The 20,386-nt window shown below is 51.6% G+C and overlaps 2 protein-coding genes across 13 annotated transcripts in view; one reads left to right on the forward strand and one right to left on the reverse strand.

The window, feature by feature from the left end:
- Tpcn1 (two pore segment channel 1) overlaps positions 1 to 9,107 on the reverse strand; it is a 55,139-nt gene extending 46,032 nt beyond the window's left edge. The window contains exons 1-2 of one of the 6 annotated variants that reach the window (XM_033762414.1): positions 8,919 to 9,107; positions 5,651 to 5,887 (exon numbers count right to left, since the gene is read on the reverse strand). In XM_033762414.1, the coding sequence (XP_033618305.1) occupies positions 5,651 to 5,762 (112 nt within the window). In that variant the 5' untranslated portion in view covers positions 5,763 to 5,887; positions 8,919 to 9,107. Of the gene's footprint in view, positions 1 to 1,586; positions 1,861 to 5,650; positions 5,888 to 8,918 lie in introns of those variants that run through there. The other 5 variants (XM_033762413.1, XM_010604123.3, XM_010604124.3 and 2 more) reach the window with 5 other exon arrangements.
- Positions 9,108 to 9,243: 136 nt separating this feature from the next.
- Positions 9,244 to 20,386, forward strand: part of Iqcd (IQ motif containing D) — a 21,478-nt gene continuing 10,335 nt past the window's right edge. For 2 of the 7 annotated variants that reach the window (XM_033762420.1, XM_033762421.1), the window contains exons 1-2: positions 9,244 to 9,527; positions 17,947 to 18,126. The gene's annotated coding sequence lies outside the window, so the exon portion shown is untranslated. Of the gene's footprint in view, positions 9,528 to 15,241; positions 15,732 to 17,630; positions 17,736 to 17,946; positions 18,127 to 20,386 lie in introns of those variants that run through there. The other 5 variants (XM_033762425.1, XM_033762426.1, XM_033762422.1 and 2 more) reach the window with 4 other exon arrangements.

Below are 20,386 nucleotides of genomic sequence, written 5' to 3' on the forward strand. Positions count from 1 at the left end.
CATGGCAGGGGCAAAGTAGCTGAAACACTGACTTAGGAGTCAGAAGACAACAGACGAGAGTTAAAATGCTGCTGAGGTAGCTTGAGGGCCTTGGGTAGGCCCCAGCCTCAGGGAACCTTGATTTTCTTTTCTGGAAGAGGGTACTGAAAGCACCAACCTCAGAGGTCTGCTGGGGGGGACAAGTGACACAGACAGCAGCAGCAGTTACTGCGCACACGGGCCTGGCACCCTGCTGGCACCCACAGGAACAGGTCACCGTGACCACAGTGTGCATTCTCACCCCACTGGCCTGAGCGGAGAGAGGGGGCTCCAGGCGGGATTCACTCCACCGAGGGACCAGGAGTGAATCCGAGTCTAGCGCTGGGATGGGGCCATCTGGGGAAGCCTGTCCTCTGGGGCACAGTCCTGGCTGATTCCTCTGAGGAGCATGGCTTCCTCCCTGGACCCTTATGCTGCAATCTGAGGCACCCCGGGAGGGCACTGCAACCAGAAGCCACCTCAGAGCCCTCCCGGGCCCCCTCCCCGACCTGCAGGCTGGGACGCCGATGGTTCTGGCTCACGCGGCAGCTTGTAGCCCACGTGAGCTCAGCCCTCCCAGGAGTGTGGGGGAAGCAGGGAAGGAGCCGGCCTGCCCCAAGCTGACACTGCCCCAGCTTCCTGCATACAGAGGGGGAGATGGCATCTCCTGGCAGGGGGTCCGAGGCGACAGACAGGACACCCCGTGAAGCCGTGGGGGGCGGAGAGAGCACGCGGCTCCAACCCAGCAGTGCCCTCAATTCAGCAGGCTGGGTGCTTGCTCATTTTAATTGGGGGCCACCAATGGTCTGGCGACAACTTGGTGAGGCCCTAAAACAGCAGGAGGAGGGACCCCAGTGGAACCCAACGCCCAGGCTCCGTGGGAGGCTGTGGGAATCAAATTGCTTTCTGGCCTCCAGCTGCCAGGCTGCCCCAGCTTCCCTGCAGGGTGAACGCCACCCGCTGGGCCAGGATGGAGGCAGAGGGGATTCACCTCTTGGCCTTCGTTCAGGACCTGTCTGGTGGTGGCTGTGCCCGGCTGAGAGCAGACGATGGGATTACACCTGACCCCCCCTCATGCCATCCTGACCCCAATCTACAAATGAGCAGACTGAGACTTGGACACTCAGCTGGGACGGCAGCCTGGAGTTTATCTGCAGAACCCACCCCACCACGCCACCACCCAGGGGACCACAAGTGACCACAGCCATGCAAGTCCTGAGGGCAGCCTTCACTCTGGCAATATGCCGGGGACGCCCGGTCAGGAACGAGCCACAGGACCAGATCTCCAAGATGGCACGACCCATTGGGGTGACCACCCTGTGCTGACAGCCTCGCCACTCTGGCCCAGCTCCTGGCACAGGAGCCCTGGCACCTGCAGCTCTGCCCAACTGGACAGAACCTGGCGCCAACCACCCTATCTGTGTAAAGGTTCTGGTAAAGAGACGAGGGCATCAGAGGTGGCCTGACCAGGACAATGACCTTTCCTGCACACTGCACGAAGTCCCGGTAATGCCCAGGCACCATGATGAAGGAGGGCAGGAGCTCTGTCCTGTCACCAGAGGCCTTACCCTTTCAGGGCGCATCACCCAGACAACCAGCAGCGAGATGCGGTGCCCTGCTCCACCTCCCTTGTCCCCAGTGCTTCGGGCATCCAGAAAAGGCATCAGGTGGGTTGAGGTGAGCAGAAGACAAAAGCTGGGCATATCCCGAACTGCGCTGTGAGTCCCCCGCACGCCCACGGCAGCCACACCGCTCTCAGCCACCTCCTGATGTGCGCCGGGCGCGGGGTGTCTCCACACCACCTGGTGAGCTGCAGTTTGCAGGCTACTCCTCACTCTCAGGCTTTAAATACCTCTGTGCCTACCCGTTCCCCTCCACACCTCCGCTTGTGAGTCACCGTCAGCCACCGCCACAACCCAGGGTGCTGGCATCTTAGAGAAGATCCGCGCTCGTAGCTCGGTGAAGAGGAAACCAAACCTTCTGGGTTCCCAATAGGACGGGGCCCTCTGAGGGGTTAAAGGTCACAGGTGGCACAGCCAACTCCGAGGGCAACGTGACTGCATGTGGGATTTGGGCACTTCTTTAAAATTAAGGTCATATGAGGTCACATGGACAGGCCCTACTCCAACAGGACAAGAGGACAGACACCCAAACTGAGTGAGGACACAGCGGGGAGGCCTCGGAAGACAGAAGCCCTGTGACACCTTCATCTTTGATTTCCAGCCTTAGAACTGGGAGAAAACACGTCTGTTGGCAAAGCCGCCCAGCCCATGGCATTCTTCAGCGCTGCCATGACAAGGGCCATGCAGATACAGGGCCACGGGAAGGCCTCGGCAGCTGTCAGCCCACAGGAAACGTTCTGGGCGGCTCCTGTCCTTGTCACTGCCAACTCCACTGACGTCCCCTGTCCGCTGTGTCAACCCCTTAGCACCTCAAGGGTTTACTTGAGGGTGGCAGTCCCTGGACAACGAGCCGCACTGGGACAGATGGGGTTCATACCACTGGTTTTGGAGAAGAGGCAGGAAGGGACGCTGCCCATCTCTGAAGAGCCTCTTCCGAGGCGGCTCCCAGGCCAGCAAAGGCCCCAGGGACCCAACACAGTTACGGGCACTGAGCTGCAAGATACAAAGCTGAACAGAACCAGGGCCCAGAGGCGATCAGAGGGCTGGAAGTGCAGCCACCACAGGCAGCAGATGGTGACACCGGAAGCCTCCTCAAGGCACCAGAGCTGAAGAGGGAGAGTGCTTAGCTCTGCCCAAGGAGGTGGAGCCGTCTGCAAGCTTCCAAGACAGAAGCGGAATTCATGAGCAGAGAGGTGCTGGGAAGACGCTCCAGACAGGCTCCCAGCAAGGTGAGAGGGTCAGGAATGCACGAGGCTCGCTGGCCTCAAAGCCACGTGATGCCACAGGCCGAGGCAGGAGACTGGACCGGTCAGGCAAGAAGACGCCAGGACGCACGACAACACACAGGCGACAAAGCCTGGCTGCACTGTCAGGATGGGAAGGCCCCAAGGAGCTCCAGGACAGGGAAATGACCAGGCTGCATTTGTGTCAGTCACTGCTCAGGTGGCAGCGATAGGGTAGGTCAGCGACAAAATCCAAGCATGAAATAAGTCCTGTGCTAGCCGAAAGGACGACTCTGAAACCTCTCTTTCTCTGAGAGAGGCAGGCCCTGCCCCTCTTCCCAGCCGTGCTCCACAGATTTACCCACACATTCTTGGATGTTTCGGCAAATGATCCTTGGGAATACAAAAAACAAGCAGGGCGTGGCAGCACACACCTGTGATCCCAGCATTCAGGAGGCTGAAGCAGGAGGATCACAAGTTCAAGCCCAAGCAAGGCTACATAACAAGACCCTGTCTCAAAAACAAACAAAGAAAACAGAGTCCACGCAAGAGTGGAAACTGAGGCACTGAGGCACTTGTGAAGAAAACACAACATCCCTGGCGGTTAGGAATGTATTTTTTTTGTTCTTAAGAAACAAACTAGGGCCAGGGATTTAGCCCAGTGGTGCCACTGCCTGCCTCACAAGCGCAAGGTCCTGAGTTTGATCCCCAGTACCAAAAAAAAGAAAAAAGAAAAGAAACTAAAATACACTGTCTTCAACTCTGGCAAGATAAGAAGAGCCCCGCTGGTGACACCGATCCGAGGTGAGCGTCACTGTGGCTCTGCCCCATTTCCTACTCACCAAGCCTCGCCACCAGTTCAGCCCGATCCTGACACATCCTGTCACTCTCCCCAGTCTGATCCCACAGGGGAGCCGGGCACCCCACCCCTGGGTTGCTGCTTTGCCGGGGTGTAACAGCGGCCCACACGCAGGACACACAGGCTGTCACGCAGAACCCCGAGGCTGGCTACCAGCAGCGCCCCTCAGGTCCTGTGCTCCAGCCGTGCACCCCCTACAGGCGGTGTCCTGTATCACCCTGACTTGGGCCGGTGCCGTGGGCGTCCGACCAGAGAGGCATCAGTGCCAGCGAGCCCTGTGACCCCGAACGGGCCACCTGATCTCCTAAGCTCACCCAGGCAACCTGCCCCTCTGTAAGTGCCGAAGGTAACCGTAATTCTACCTCGAGAGTGTGAGATGAGGTCAGAGATAAACGCTAAGAGCCCACTGTGCACCGGGCCTGGGATGGACCCAAGACGGCAAAAGATAAATAACAATTAACAAATGCTAAGCTAAGGGCTTGCACTCACATTTGTTCTAAATTTGTGAAGCAAAAAGGAGAAGGAGGCAATAGAGAGGGAGGAACAAAAAGAAAAAAAAGGGGAAAGGGGCAGAAACTCCAGAATCAATCCAGAGTTCAAAACTTCACTAGTCCACGTGCTGGCTGAGTGGCCTTGGGAAAGTTACTTAACCTCTCTGACCCACTGTTTCCTCCTCTGTAAAACAGGGACAATACTGCCTCCCTAGCAGGGGGATCCTATAAAGAAAACAGCTAAGAGCTGGAAACTGCAGCCACCATTTTCTAGGCCTTGAGCAGTAGCTGGGGAAAAATGGGTTTATGGTTGCCTTTGTTTTGTGTTTTTCCAGTCCTGGAGTTGAACCCAAGGCCTTTGCACTGAGCTACGCCCCCAGCCCTTTCTGACTTTTTAATTTTAAGACAGGGTCTCACTAAATCGCTACATTACCTATGATGGCTTCAAACTTCGATGCTCCTGCCTCGGCCTCCCATGGGATCCCAGTTGGGCACCACCAACGCCCGGCTTGGTTTATGTTTTGATCACTGCGTCGCCCAGAGGGCCTGTGTATAGGGACCGGGCACCTGCCACAGCTCCCTGGGAATATTGTTCCCCTTCATCCTGTCCCAGGGAGGCGGCGAGCTCCCGCCACCAGCTGTGTGCTCTCGGGAACAAAGGACACGGGGCGGCCAGGCTCCTGTCCCGCTGGTCCCGGGCGGGCGGCTCGCCTCCACCCTCAGAAGCACAGGACGGTGGTCTCTGTCTCCAAAGAGCCTCCAAGGAGCCGTCCCTGCCATTTGAAGACCCCTGAAAAAGCTGAGTTATTTTAAGCCTCTCCTGAGCAAACAAATGGCTTCGGGACAGGGCCCAGAAGGTTCCTAAAGGCCTCTCATTCTGCCAAGAACACACTTAACACATAAAACACCCCCAGCTTTCCACCTCTCCTGGGCCCGCTTTGTGCTAGGATCTGCTTCAGAAGAAGACAAAGCAAAACCCCAAAGCCTCAGATCAATGGATCCCAACCTTCGCCGCCCGCCCCCTCCACCCCATCCCGGCAGCAGGGCCGTGGAGGAACAGAAACAACAGTGCAGCTTCCTGCCAGGGCTTCGGACCGGGACAGACGGAGGCTGCTGCTGAAACTGGCTTCTTTTTTTAACCAGGAATGGGGCAGGGAAGCCAGCCAAGGAGCAGGTTGGCCCGAGGTCTCTGCCAAGCAGCCACGGAAAAAGCCAAGGTTGCTCAGTGAGAGGGAGGCTAGGGGCAGAGGGGAGCAAGATGACTGGGGACGCGCAGGGCCCTGGACACACCCCAGAGCTGGGCCTGTGGCAACACAGCCCACAAGAGTCCTTTCCGTGTCACCACCTGGGGACCCCGACATGGGGCCAGCGGACGGGGCCTGAAGCCCACACCACCTCTTGCCGCCTGCTGCAGCCCCCCACCAGCCCCCAGCTCACTTCTGCTCGGCAGCTCCTCGGGGCCTAGGCTGTCGGAGGGAGCCGCTGGGGCGCTGCCACCCTCATCCACAGTCAGGATGAGGGGCACGTCGTCATCCAAACTCACGGCCATGCTCGCCTCTCCTGCGGGCCTCAGGATGCGATGTCCAGGGCTTTAAACAGTCTCTGGTTTGAGCTCCTTGTCAAAGCCACTGGCCCAGCGGTGCTTCTCAGAAACTCCTCCATGAGGGCCATCTTCTAGGGTCGGGAGCACAAGAAACGAAAGACAATTATTAGAGCCCAACCACCACCGACGGGTACCTTCTGGAATAAGGTGGTGGTGATGGCTACACGGTCCTGCAAACCACCGAATTACATACATGCTTTTCAATCTTCTAGGGTGGGAACTAGACCTCTCTTTGAAAACAATGCTAACAAGCCAGGTGTGGTGCTGCACATCTGTCATCAACGTACTCTGGGAGGCAGAGGCAGGGGGGTGGCAAGTTCAATTAGTATCTTAGACAGGACCTGGTCTCAAAATAAAAAATAAAAAGGGGATGGGGATGTAGCTCAAAGCGAAGGCCTTGGGTTCTGTGTGCCCACTGCTTCTCAGCCTCTTGGCTGAGATCGAGTATCCGGGTTCAATCCTCAGTACCAAAAAATTTTTAAAAAGCGCCAACAGCGTTAACAGTGTTAAAATATGAGGGCAAGTGCAAGAACAGACACTGGAAAGTAACTGTGTCTGGCAAAGGAGATTAGAGCTATCATGTTCTATCTCCACCCTTCTTTTACACTATCTGTGGGCTCTGCAAAGCCACCAAAGAAAAATATATAAGGCAGTTAAAGTAACAGTAGTTGGTACTCACTGAGTGCTTGCTACATATCAGGGACTCTACTGGTGATTGTTTTTTTTCTACTTGAAATTTATAAGTAAAAGTTCATTAAAATCTCATAATAGCCCTACAGGATAGACTATAGAGGGAAAAGCCAGGCACAGAGAGGTTTAGTAATTTGCCAAAGAATACACAGCTAGACAGCCAAGCTTGGGACCTTGCAGTCTGGCACAGGGCCCGTGTTCCTGCTCATCCTCTACGTCCCCAACATCTTTATTCAAGCAGCACCCACCTTCAGGGACCACTAGGAAGCTAACACCCTGTATCATCCATGCTTCCCCACTTTTCAAAACAAAGACAACTTTCACTTTAGCTTCACTAAGTTATCTCTGAGGACCACACATAAACTCTCCAATGACAGATATTCCTGTGCAGGCACCATTCTCCTAGCTTTAGGTGCCTGAGGAGGGAAGGAGACAAAAATATATATTTTAAAAATAATGTCCAAGTGTTCATGTGTAACTCCCAATTTAAAACACTCAGAACTGGCCTGTTAGGGTTTCTATTTATACCTTCCCATTTCCGCCTAGGACCAAAAGAAATGAGACTCAGCAGATCTCCACAGAACTTTGAACTTGAAAACAGCAGCAGGTTCCTTCCTTCGGCTATGGTTTCTGTGCTCTACCAAGTTCACCTCCAAACGGACCTGCAGATCCTCAAGGAACTCGGGACCCCCTTGTGCACCGTTGGAGAACGGCACGTTTTTAAAAATGAGGCAGCAGATGCCAGAGATTTAGCTCAGTGGTTCCGCCGCCTTCCTCCCAACCACAAGGACCTGAGTTCGATCCCCGGTATCAAAAATAAATAAATAAATAAAGGGAGCAGAAATTAAACACTGTGCTGCTTGCTGCTAAGCCTGTAGCTCTCTGCCCAGTGAACTTCCTGTGAGAAGTTTTTTTTGTTTGTTTGTTTGGTTTTTTGAGACAGGGTCTCACTATGTAGTTGAGACTGACCTGGAACTCACTATGTAGCCCAGGCTGGTCTCGAACTCACAGCAATCCTTGTGCCTCAGCCTCCCAAGTGCTGGGATTACAGGCGTGCACCACCATGACCGGCCTTTGTGAGAAGTTTTTCATTTCCTCCAGATCTGAGGATTTATTTTGCTTTTCAATCCCATAGGGAGGGGGAGGCAGAAGAGGAAATCCCAGATGAGACACTACCACGCAGCTGTCCTAACATTTTTGGGGTTTGTTTTTCAGCTTAATCCTTTGCATCTTTCCAGTGCTGGAGATGGAACCCAGGGCCTCGCACACACTAAGCACAGGCACTACCTCCCCAGTCCAGGGTTTAACTTTTACCCCCAACATTTTCAAACATACTGAAGAGCAGAGACAATGTCTAAGTGAACTTGCACCCATCACGCAGCTTAGACACTGATCTCTCCCACATTTGTTCTGAAGGCTGGGGACTAAGAGGCTTGTAAATTTCGTCACTAGTCCCATAATAGCTGGTGGTCTTACAGATGACTGCTTGCTCATAAGCAGTGGCTGAGCTCAGTGGCTCCCAGTCAGGGTGATTCTGTCCCCAGGGGACCTTACTGTCTGGAGACATTCTGGTTGTCACAGATCGGGGTGACAGGTGAGACCCATACACCACAAAGGACGTGGCTCAAAACACCAACGGTCCTGTTGCTGAATCCTGTCTTGGTTAATGCCCCCCACCTTACAGAGCACCTTAGAGGCTTAGTGGTTAACTTGTGTCTTATAAATAAACAGCAAGGTAGAGAGGCCAGATTTCAACCCAGGCAGGCTGAATTCTGGGACTCTCCCTGCTAGACCATTACCCTGTAAGTACACCCTGAACCAGTTCCCCAATTTGAATCCAAACCCATCCTTTTACAGAAAGAAAAACGAGGCCCAGAGAGGTAAAGGGACTTGCCCAAGGTCACACCGCACAGGCACAGAGATAGAACTCAGAACTCCTGAGTCCTGGCCCTGGGCTCCTTCTGCAAGCGCTCCATCTTCCTCTTTGGAAGATCCAAAAGGTCACCCCTGGAGCAAGGTCCTGGGGACAGAGCGCTGGCTGCCACCACACCGCCGGCTGGGGCAGCATGACCCGGGCAGTCTCCTTTGGGGTCAGCCGAGGTCGCTGACGAGGTGACAGTGCGAGAGGGAGGCTGAGGCAGGAGGGCCGCCCCTGCTGCACGCGCTCCCCGATCTCATGGGGGCCCCACGTGGGGGTCGCCCAAGAAGCCAGGGGCGGGAAAAGGCGTGCACACCCCCGGCCCGGTCTGGGGGTCGAAACCCTGGGCAAAAACTTCCTGGCGAGCCCTCTGGGTCCACCCTTCTCGTCTCCCACACCTGGGGCTCAGCCGCAACCCCTTTGTCCCCGCTCTCTGACCCCTGGCCCCTGCCCCCTCCCCTCGGGCCAGCCCCTAGACCCCTTCGGATTCTTACACGCGCCGACCCAGAAACCCGGACCGCACACCGGAGTCAGCACACCACAGCACAGCCCGCTGGCGCCGCTGCCAAAGCCCCGAAACCGGAGTTGTTGCAGCCACTACAGCCGCCGACACTACAGTCGCTGCCGCCACGGCAGCTGCGCCAGCTCTCCAGTCCACCGACTAACTTCCCCTCCACCCCGCCGGCCCCGCCCCACTTCCCCTCCTCCTCGGCCCATTGGACATCTGGGCTGCTATGATGAGGTCTGATTGGTTAATTTCCATGTCCTTTCCTATTTCTCGATCATTGCTGATTGCAGGACTCCCTAAAAGAGGACGGGACTAAGAAGCTGCACCTCTTCCCTCCCTCCCATCCCTCTCTGTAATAGTTCAGTCCAACCCAGACAGAGTCTCGGGTCTTTTAATTGGAAGAATGTCAGAGGGACCGTCCTTCTGATTGGTCATAGTTCAGAAGGTGGAGCTAACGGAGCAAAATAAGAGGTTGAATGGTGAAAAGTAAAGTCAGTCAGACGCCGAGTCCCGCCCTCCAAGATTGGCGAGTAACCTAGCAACGCAAGGACAGAGAAACCTCTGTTGGAGAGGGATCCTCGAGCCTTCAGAGGAGGTGAGTAACAGGTGGGAAAGAGTTGAGGGTGAAGGAAATGTAGATTGAGGTCTAGCCCACGCTTCCTGGACTCTGCAAAACTCAGTAGCCCCCACCCGGATCCCATCCTAGTTTAGGATCTTGCTCCCAAGCCCCGGCGTCAGTCTGCCCTCCCACTCTGCAAAGCATCCTCTGTAGAGACCCCACCCCTATTCTGCCCTCTCCTCCTGTCCATTCCCTGGCCCCTCTTTCTCTCCTCTAAAGCGGATAAGCCCGGCGCCGTGGCACACGCCTGGAATCCCAGTACTCTGGTAGGCTGAGGCAGGAGAATCACAAGTTGGAGCCCAGCCTGGGCAACTTAGGGAGATCCTGTCTCAAAAAAAAGAAAAAAATCTAGCTCAATGTAAAAAGGCCCTGGTTCAATCCCTAATACCACAGTAAATAAATAAATAAATAGTAGTGATACCAATCAAGTAGAGGCCATCATTCATTTACTTGAAGTCAAACATAGATGTGAGGGCGAGAGAGTCGTTTCTAAGTAGCCACTTTCCTGCCCAATGTGAGCACGAAGCAGAAAGCATCTCACGTGAGTGGGTGCTTAGATTATTTTGATTATATGATTTTTGTCTTTGGTATTAACTTTAGAATTTAATTCCAATTTCTGTCCTTAAAATATAATCTCGTTTTCTTTTCTTTCTTTCTTTCTTTCTTTCTTTCTTTCTTTTCTTTCTTTCTTGAGACAAGTTCTCCCTATGTATTCACACTGGCCTTGAACTCACTATGTAGTCCATCCAGGCTGGCCTGGAACTTGCAGCGACTCTCCTGCCTCAGACTCCCAAATGCTAGGATTACAGGTGTGCGCCACCATGCTAGGCTTCTTTGTCTGCTCTTAAAACAAAGAGTTTCTTATGCAGATTACAAGAAACAAAGCTATGAAGTGGTTGGCACGGGAGCAGTGCTCAGAAAGTAGTGGCAATTTTGTTTTCCCTAAAACACATCCAACCTTGACTCTTCATGCTTAATACAGCGCCAAGAGGTGCCCTTGATCCGCACGTTAAATATTCATATATTCAGCGATATCTACGAGTGCCCATTAAGGATGGTTGGGGGAGCAATCAATAAAGGAAACCTCATCACTCCCATCATGGAGCCTGAGACTGGAGGAGCCATCAATGAAACAGTGTAGTACAGATGGGTGTAAAATCACACCATGGAAATCCACTTCCAGAATGATGACTTGAGCTGGATAGATCCTGTTCCGGTTTAGGTCTGAGGTGTCCCCCAGATCTCTTCTGTTTGGAAGGCGAATGCTTCAAGAGGCCACCAATTTGATGGTGTCACTGGGGCAACGCTGGCTGAAGGGAGTGGGTCCTGGGGGTGTGACCTTGGGGACGTATCTTGTTCCCAGCCCCTCCTTCTCTTGCTCCTTCCTTTTCTTTCTGCTTCCTGGCTGCCATGAGGTGAGCAGCTGTGCTCTACATCTGACCACCATGATGTCCTGCGTCCAAGCAATGGATATAGCCAACCACGGACTGAAATCTCTGAAACTGTGAGCCCAAATAAATCTTTCCTTCAAGTTGTTTTTCTTGGGCATTTTGTCATAGCAACAAAATCCTCTCCTAACAAATCCTCCTCAAAATGCAGTGCTGTCCATTGATGGATGAGTGGATAAACAAAATGTAGTCTCTGTCCATACCATGGAATATTATTCAGCCATAAAAACAAATGAAATTCTCGGCAGGCATGATAGTGCATACCTCTAATCTCAGCACTGGGGAGGGGCTGGTGGCTGAGGCAGGAGGACCAGTGCAAGCTTGAGGCCAGCCTGGGCTACATAGTGATTTCAAGGCCAGCCTGAACTACACAGCGAGATCCTGGGCCAAAAAAAAAAAAAAAAAAAAAAAAAAAAAAAAAAGAAAGAAAGAAATGTTGACATCCGCTACAACATAAATGATCCTTGAAAGCATTACGGAAAAGACACAAAATGACAAATATTGTCTGATATGAAGTAGCTGCAGTATTCCAATTCACAGAGACAGAAATTAGAATGGTGGCCACGAGGTGCCATGGGAAAGGGGAATGAGTGAGGAATGTTTGCTTAATGGGTACAGAGTTTCAGTTGGGAGTGATGAACACATTCTGGGGGTGGACAGTAATGACAGTTGTCCATAAATGTAATATTCTTAATGCTACTGAAGTGTAATCCTTTAAATAGTCTTAGTTCCTTTCTCATTCCTGAGACAAAATACCTGACACCCAGAAGTTAAAGGAGCAAACGTTTATTTTAGCTCACAGTGTGTAGAGGTTTCAGTCCATAGTCAGCTGGCTCCAACGCAGGGTGGCACGGCAGAGGGGCATCACAGAGGAGAAACGGTTCATGGCAGGCAGAAAGCAGCAAAGTGAAGCAGCAGCAGCCAGCCTCCCTTTCCCTTTTATCCCTTCTCAGCGATAAGCCTTTCGGGTGGTGCCACCCACACCCAGGGTGGGCCTTCCCATTATCCACAACTAAGTTCCATCCCCAGTATCCAAAAGAAAAAAGAAAAAAAAAATCAATGTAGTTGGGCAACATGGCACATACCTCTAATTCCAACACGTGGGAGGCTGAGACAGGAGCATCATCTTGAGTTCAAGGCAAGTATGGAAGACATAAGGAGAAGCTGTCTCAAAAAACCAAAACAAAACAACAAAAACTACAGACTGGCCGGTCGTGGTGGCGCACACCTGTAATCCCAGCACTCGGAAGGCTGAGGCAGGAGGATCGCTGTGAGTTTGAGACCAGCCTGGGCTCCATAGTGAGTTCCACATCAGTCTCAACCACATAGTGAGACCCTGTCTCAAAAAAACAAAACAAAACAAAACAAAAAACTACAGACTAGGGATCAGCAAACCACATCTCAAAGGTAAGATCTGACTTGCCTCCTGTTTCTATAAATAAAATTTTCTCAGAACACAGACATGCCAGTTTACCCACATACGCACATACACACACTGAGTATTCAACCAAGGGCCTTTGCACTGAGTTACATCCCTGCCCCCTTTTTAAATTTTTGAGATGCATTCTCCCTGAGTGGCTAAACTGCCCACTGTAGGCTCAGACTTGCAATTTTCTTGCCCAAGCCCGCCCAGAGAGCTAGGATTACAGACGTGCACCTTGTGTGTCATTTATGACTGTGTTCGTGCTACAGCAGCAGAGTTAAGCAGTTGCCAAAAAAAACGTTGTAGCCACAAAGCCAAATATATTTACTATTTGGCCCTATGTGGAAAAAAAACTTGCCAAGTCCTGCTACAGAAAAACATCCCTCAAGAAAATAGATGCATGGGTTGGGGATTTGGCTCAGTGGTTCTGCTGCCTGCCTTGAAAGCGCAAGGACCCAAGTTCGATCCCCAGTATCACATACAGGAAAAGATACAAAATATTGCCATACCAAATTCACCAACGTATAAAAAGGATTATACACCATGACCAAGTGAGATTTACTCCAGAAATGCAAGATTGGTTAAACATATGAAAAACAATGTAACATAGCGATTAATAGAAGCAGCAAGAAGGTGGAGGAAGTGGCGTGCTTGGGCATTGCTGGAGGGCACGTAAAACAGTCCAAGCGATTGGAACGATGGCTTGGCAGTTTCTGAAACAGTTCAACGTACATTCGCCCTCAGTTCCTCTCCTAGGAATGGACCCAAGAAAAATGCAGACCTAGCCACCCAAAGACCTATATGTGAATATTCTTAGCAGTATTCATCTTAACAGCCACAAACTGGAAAGAACCCAAGTGCCCCTCAACAAGTGAAAGAAGAATTGTAATTATTTCCATACCATGGAATATTATCTGCCCACAAAAAGCAAAACAATACTAATACATTCTGCAACACGGGTGAACCTCAGAAGTGTTATAGTAAGTTAGGGGGTCTTAACCACAGGTCTGTTGGCTTTTTTCTTTTTCTTTTCTTTCTTTCTTTCTTTTTTTTTTTTGTTTGTTTGTTTTTTGATACAGGGTCTCTTCAGGCTGGCTTTGAACTCACTATGTAGCCCATGTTGGCCTTGCATGCGTAGTGATCCTCCTGCCTCAGCCTCCTGAGTGCTGGAATTATAAGTGTGTGCCACCACACATGGCTTTCTGTTGACATTTTGGACCAAACAGTTCTGTTATGGGGGACCATCCTGCATCTTATATGACACAGTGGGGCCATGGACCTCTACCCACTAGATGCCAGCCGTTCCCTCTCCCAGTTGTGACGACCAGCTATGCCTCCATTTCACTGCCAGATATTTCCTAGAAGGTAACATTGCCCCTGGTTTAAAACTGCTCTGCTAAGCGAAGAGCCAAACTACATAATTCCGTGTATGTGATTTCACTTACCTGAAATAGAAACAGCCAGTGTGGGTGGGAGCAGAGGATGTTTGCAAATTAGCTCATGGGAATTTGAGGAAGTGATGTAAATGTTGTGCAAATGGACTGTGGTGATGTGGCATGATTACATACATTTATAAAAATGGGCTGGGCGTGATGGCTCAAGCCTATAAATCCCAGCACTTGGGAGGCTGAGGCGGGAGATCACCACAAGTTTGAGGTCAGCCTGGGCACGTAGTGAGTTCAAGGCCAGCCTGAACTACATAGCAAGACCTTGTCTCAAAAAAAAAAAAGTTTTTTTTAAATAGCCATGGAGTTGCATGCTTATACTGGATGTATTTTATGGTGATTAAATTATCCCTCGATGGAGCTATGAAAAATACCCATGTCCTGAGATCTCTGCAGGAAAGACATAGAGTCTGACCAGTGTACAGCGTGCTCTGTTCCGTCCTGGGGAAGGTCAGCCATGGAGCTGGCTTCTAACGGGCAGAAATTGCTCGTCCGGGTCTGGGTTGGTTTCTGGAAAGGAGCGTCCAGAGTGGCTCCACCTGGGGGAACAGGAGCGGGGGCCTCTCATCCTGCTCCTCTTCCGGCCTCTGCCCTCTGGGTAACGCCGCAGCCCCCCACGGCCGCCTCTGCCTGGGAACGGGCCTCGTCCTGAGCTCTGCCCGCTCCCTCACCCCGCTGGCCGCTGATTGTGCCTTCTCCCCATCTCTGCCACCCTGTGCTTCTCCGTAGCCACTGCCCTGTCCCTGGTGGGGCCACGCCCGTCTCTCCCCTGGCTCACTGGAGCCTGCCGAACCTGCCATCATGTCTGCCAGCGCTCCCACCTCGCCACCTTGTCCCCCACTCCCTCCAGCTCCGGTGCCCTCCCCCCAGCAGGGAGGGAGGTGGCCGTGCCCTTCACATCAGAGCGTCTGCTCCCCGGTCCATTGGGAAGGAAGTCAAGAGCAGCGATCCTAGCCAGGTTTGAACCCACCATTGCCTTTCCCAGGCCTACCTCCTCCCAGACCCCCGACAGCTGGGCCTCGAAGGCAGCAGCCACAGAGGCTGCAGAGGGAGAGAGAGGCAGGGCGGGCACCTGCAGCATCACAGGCCAGCCAGCACAGCTTTAGCTTAGGTCTAAACTCTGCCCCAGTGAACCCCTAAATTAGAGGGGCGAGTCCCCACTTGCTCCATTGCTGGGTTCCCACAAATTTCCCCTTGGGCCCAAGGAGAGAAGGGCTCAGGGCTGCAAGGCCAGCGCCACCTGCTCTGTACTTCAACGAAGGCCAAGAAGCCCTGACTTGAGGAGAGGGACGGGCTCTGGACTCTGCAGAGGGCTTTCCGGGCTCTCGGATCCTCCCTGTGCCCCAGCGCCTGGATGTGACTGGGACCCGCGGTGTGTCCAGACAGAAGGCAGGGAGCGTCAGCCCAGACTGAGATCCCCATCTTCCCTCAGGAGGGCGGTGACTTCGGACGGCACAGAAGTGGCTCCCAGGCAGGGCTGGGTTCCAGGGGGACGAGCCTGCTTCTGAAGCGGGGCGTGGACTGGGGCGCAGAAGGGAGTCCCACAGCCAAACGGACGGATGGCGCCGCTCAGCTGGGGTGACCTCCACCCACCGCGGTCCCCAACTTAGGGACGTCTGGTCACACCTGAATAATGCTGTGGAGGCCAGGGAGGCTGGCAAACATCCGGACACAGGGGCAGGGGCACCACACGAGTGACCTGGCCCGCAGTGTCAGGAGTGCGCGTGCTGAGAACCCCGGCCACCTGATGGCATTTTCGTGCAAGCAAATGCTACCCGCCTGTGTGCGCGCAGGCACCAGCTGATGGAAAGTCAAAGCGATTAAAAATCAGGAGCATTTGAAATACAGGCAAACAGAGCGTCAGGTAAAATATATATATATATCTTTTTAACCTTAGCTTTCACAGTACAGCAGCAGGTCCTATCCTACGGCCAATCGAGTGCCTTTGTCACAGGAACTTTCAAACACAGGTTGTTCGTTTAACTACAAACCAAAGAAATGCATTTTCCTTCTCAGCCCAGCACACGTGTTTAATTACAAAAGAATTCTGTAGGCTGAAAGCAGAGCTCAGTGAGAGAGTTCGTGCTTAGCATGCGTGAGGGCCGGGGTTCAATTCCCAGCTCTGAAAAAACAAGACCTGTACTTACTACGTGTGCTGCACTCTGACAATTTCCATTGTATTTTGTTTACTTGCAATGCTAGTTGCAACTGGTAAATTGATTTTACCACCCACTAAAATGTTAGAACCTTAAGATTTTATTTTCTTAGAGCAGTTTTTTTTTATTTAATTTTATTTTTGAGACAGGTGTAGGGAACAGGGAAAGGGGACATTAGTAGACCTCTGCATCAGGTCCTAGCCTCCTGCCAGCCACGACAGCACAAGGTGAATTAATTAATTAATATATAGACAGAAAATGAGACTTGGAGAAGAAGCTGAGCTCTGCCCTGATCCATGCTGCTCTGTGTGGCAAAGACCCCAGACCCCAAGCTTGCCACACCTTTATTCAGAGCATCAGCAGAGACAGAAGTAGCAAACAACTGAGAGGAACTATGCTATAAAGCTGTCATTCCTCCTGGATGCCTCCAGCTGGTGTAGTCCTGTCCCGGAGCATCACAGCATCACGGGACCACTGAGGTCTTAGCTGTGACTGGAGGCAAAAACAGTCCTGTCTCGACACGCCATAGCTGGCCAGTGGGCAGGAAAAGTAGGCCCTAATCACCATTTAATTATGAAATGATTCTCCCCCAAAACCATGTAGAATTGCTCCCAACACGCAGGGTCTCACTGTGTAGCCCAGGCTGGCCTTGAACTCACAGAGATCCTCCTGCCTCAGTGTCCCAAGTGCTGGGATCAGAGGTGCGAACCACCACGCCAGCCTTATTTATTTTGAGACAGAGTTATAGCTTCTATCCACAGGCTTCCCAAGAGCCCTATGCGCTCACAGAGAGGGCTTTTGGCTTCAGTCAGTAGGAAGCTGGGCACTAATGCAAAGAGGAACTAGCCGCTCACCTCCCTGGTCCTCCATCCTTGATGAAAGAATTCAGTCAAGTCACACAGGTGGCCATGCGGCAGTCTAGGTAGAATTTACTGTAAAGTAGGTACGCACAGAGTTATGATGTTTATCACCATTCCACTTAGAAGCTACTTTACCTAGGAATTGCAAAATGACTTCCTGTCCTTTTTAGATGACCTGTGTTTGTTCAAGGGCTTTACTCATGTAAGAGACTCACAAAGGATAAACTCTTAATTTAAACCAGGTCCCCACCCAAGGCAGAGAATGCTTCCCTCCCTGGTCTCAGCAAGCCTGGGCTGTGGCAGCCAGAAATGTGCTGTGCCTCGTCCCGGAGTTAGATGGCCCACGGCCAGGTACCCAAAGGGACATGCAGTGGATGACATTAAACTGTAACTGGGGGGCCAGGGATTTAGCTCAGTGGTTCCACTGCCTGACTTGCAAACACAAGGACCCGAGTTCGATCCCTGTTACAAAAAAAAAAAAAATGTCACTGTACTCTGTGGGATCACTTCGGGTTTGAGACCTAACAAATGATTATACATGTGTTCTGCGCTGATACCACTGATACCTGTTACGCTGCCCACGGGCAGGGACGCTGTTGTGTGTGGTTCCCCCCACTCCCTGCCAGCATCTAACTTCCTGCCTAACAAGTCAGGGGCTACAGCTGACTTGTTATTAGGTGGGGTGTGGTCATGGGGGTGGGGCCTGGAACCACTCATCTCCCTCTCGGCTCCTCCCTTTTCCCCCAGTGCTTCCTAGACGGCATGTGGGAAGCCATTCTCATCCACCAGGCCCCTCTGCCGTGCCACCCTGCCTGGGAGCCACCTGAGCATGGCCTGAACCCTCTACAAACTGTGAGCCAAAATAAATCACTTTAAGTTGTGGGTATCTGGTATTGTGTCTCAGCATTAAGGAAAGTGACTAAGACAGACAGGGTCTCACCAAGTTGCCCAAGCTGGGGTCATACTCTGGATCCTCCTGCCTCAGCCTCCTGAGTGCTGGGGTTACAGGCGTGCACCACCACAGCCACCCAGGAACCAAATCTCGAATACATCTGTTCTCTAGGTCTCACCTTGACAGGACTGACTGAAACCAGCCCTGCAAAAGCTCATTCTACCACCCTAGAAGTCAATCTTAAAATCAAAAGCTACACCCCTGCAGCTGAAGCAGGAGACTGAGGCGAGAAGATTGTGCATTCCAGGCCAGACTCAGCAATGTCGCAAGATTCCAGCTCAAAATGAGAAAGTAAGTCAAAAGTACGCACAGAGCAGTGGTTATAGGGTGCTGGCTTCTAAGTCAGATGCCTTGGCCTGAAATCTCAGCTGTGAGCAAAGCAGAAGCTAGAAGCATCTCACCCTCCCTCCGCCACCCTTTCCTTGTCTAAAATGGAGGCAACAAGAGAACCAGTAAGGATTAGAGGAGCCCATTGGTAGGAAGCCTTAGGTCACAGTCTGGCATGTGGTCGTTCTCAAGAGTTAGCCAGTATTAAAATAGAAGTCCTGGGGCCGGGGATTGAGCTCAGCGGTTCGGTGGCCTGCCTTGCAAGTGCAAGGACCAGAGTTCAATCCCTGGTACCAATAAATAAATAAAATAGAAGTCCTTAAAATGAGGCCCACACCCCACACTGCAGGGTTTTTGTTCGTTTTTGTTTTCTTACAGTACTTGGAATTAAACCCAGAATTTTGCACAGGCCAGGCAAGCGCTGTGGCACTGAGCTACACCCCAGCCCTTTTTGTTTCTCATAAATAAATAAAATAGAAGTCCTTAAAATGAGGCCCACACCCCACACTGCAGGGTTTTTGTTCGTTTTTGTTTTCTTACAGTACTTGGAATTAAACCCAGAATTTTGCACAGGCCAGGCAAGCGCTGTGGCACTGAGCTACACCCCAGCCCTTTTTGTTTCTCTGAGACAGTCTCACTAAATTGCCCAGGCTGGCCTTGATCTTGCAATCCTTCTGCCTCAGCCTCCTAAGCGGCTGAGATTATAGGTATGTGCCACTGTACCTGACTTCTATTTACGTTTTTGTTGCTGCTTATGTTTGTGTTTTGTTTTAAGACAGCCTCTCACCATGTAGTCTCAGCTGGGCTAGAACTCACCATGGTACCCATACTGACCTTGAAGTCACTGTCCTCCTGCCTCAGCCTCTCTGGTACTGGGATCTTAAGTGTACACCACATCTGATTGCACCGACTGTTTTTGTCTTTAAATACCTCCTGCTTCCCCATGGAGCAGTGTCACGGGTCTTGGGGTTTCTTCCCTTTTTTCCTCGCTGAGGAAAAAAAATTATGAAGCTCAAACCTTTTTTTCTTTTTTTTTTTTGGTAAAATGTTCTGAGAGCGAAAGTAATAAAATATCCACCAGGCCTATTTGAATGACGACGAGGCGGTATAATTTGCATGATAAAGATATATTTCCATTTATAAAGTTCATCAGTAGAATTAATGACAAATAAAGGGAAGATCCAATTAAAGTTCCCCATCCATTAACAACCTCACTTCACTGTCAGGGCAGGAATCTTAAAAGGGGAGGCTGAAGCTGGCCACGATTTCAGTATTAAGGTTGGTGCCATTAAAAGGACGTGACGCGATTGTGTTAGAATTCAGGGAAAAGAGACTCTGGTGATTTTTGTCAGCGAAGTCAGCTGTGTGCGCCCCCCCGCCCCCAGTTCCGCAGGCATTTTCTTGTTCACGCAAATGAGCTGTCAAGAGTTGATGGGCAGCATCATAATCAGAGAAAACAAGTTTGCCCTTTAAAGCAAAAGAGGTAATTTGGCTGAAAGCAAACTGGAAACATTTCGGAAAACGTTGCCTTTGCGGCCGCTTTCTGGAGGGCTCTGGCGTTGTGATTTATGCCCCAGAGCTCCGGGGGTAGTGGGGAAACGCAGGCGTGAAATACTTGCTTCACCTCCTTCCGGGGCCTTGGGGGAGGATCCTTCTCCCTCAGAGAGGCCACCCAAGCTCCTGAGAACTTGACCTTCAGGAAGAGCCAAAAAGGGACTCGTGACCTCACCTGAGAGCTGAGTCCCTCCTTGGCCACCACCTTCAGCTCCCGAAGGACTCCTGATTCGGGACCTATTTTAGCCTCATTCAAGTAACTGCAGCAACCGTTGTATCTGATGCAGCTGCCTTTCCTCCTGGTTCTACACACTTTGGTTTTTGTTTCTTTGACTGTTTACTTGCTTCTTTTCAGTTTTTTTGCAGTACTCCGATTTGAGCCTAGGACCTTTGCACGGTTAGGTCCACGGCCATTTCTTTAAGACAGGGTCTCACTAAGTTGCTCAGTTGCCCAGGCTGAACTCAAATTTGTGATCCTCTTTTTTTTTTTTTTTTTCTTTTAATTCCCTTCACACTATGCACTCCTTATTTTGGTGAACTGACAATAATCTTTTTGTTTTGGTTGGTTTTTGTTTTCTTAAAACAAGGCCTTGCCAGGCATGGTGGTACATGCCTGTAATCCCAGCACTCGGAGGCTGAGGCAGGAGGATCACTGTGAGTTCGAGACCAG

Source organism: Fukomys damarensis, unplaced genomic scaffold (assembly GCF_012274545.1).
Source record: "Fukomys damarensis isolate Sample0158 unplaced genomic scaffold, DMR_v1.0_HiC HiC_scaffold_12, whole genome shotgun sequence".
NCBI classification, from domain to species: domain Eukaryota; kingdom Metazoa; phylum Chordata; class Mammalia; order Rodentia; family Bathyergidae; genus Fukomys; species Fukomys damarensis.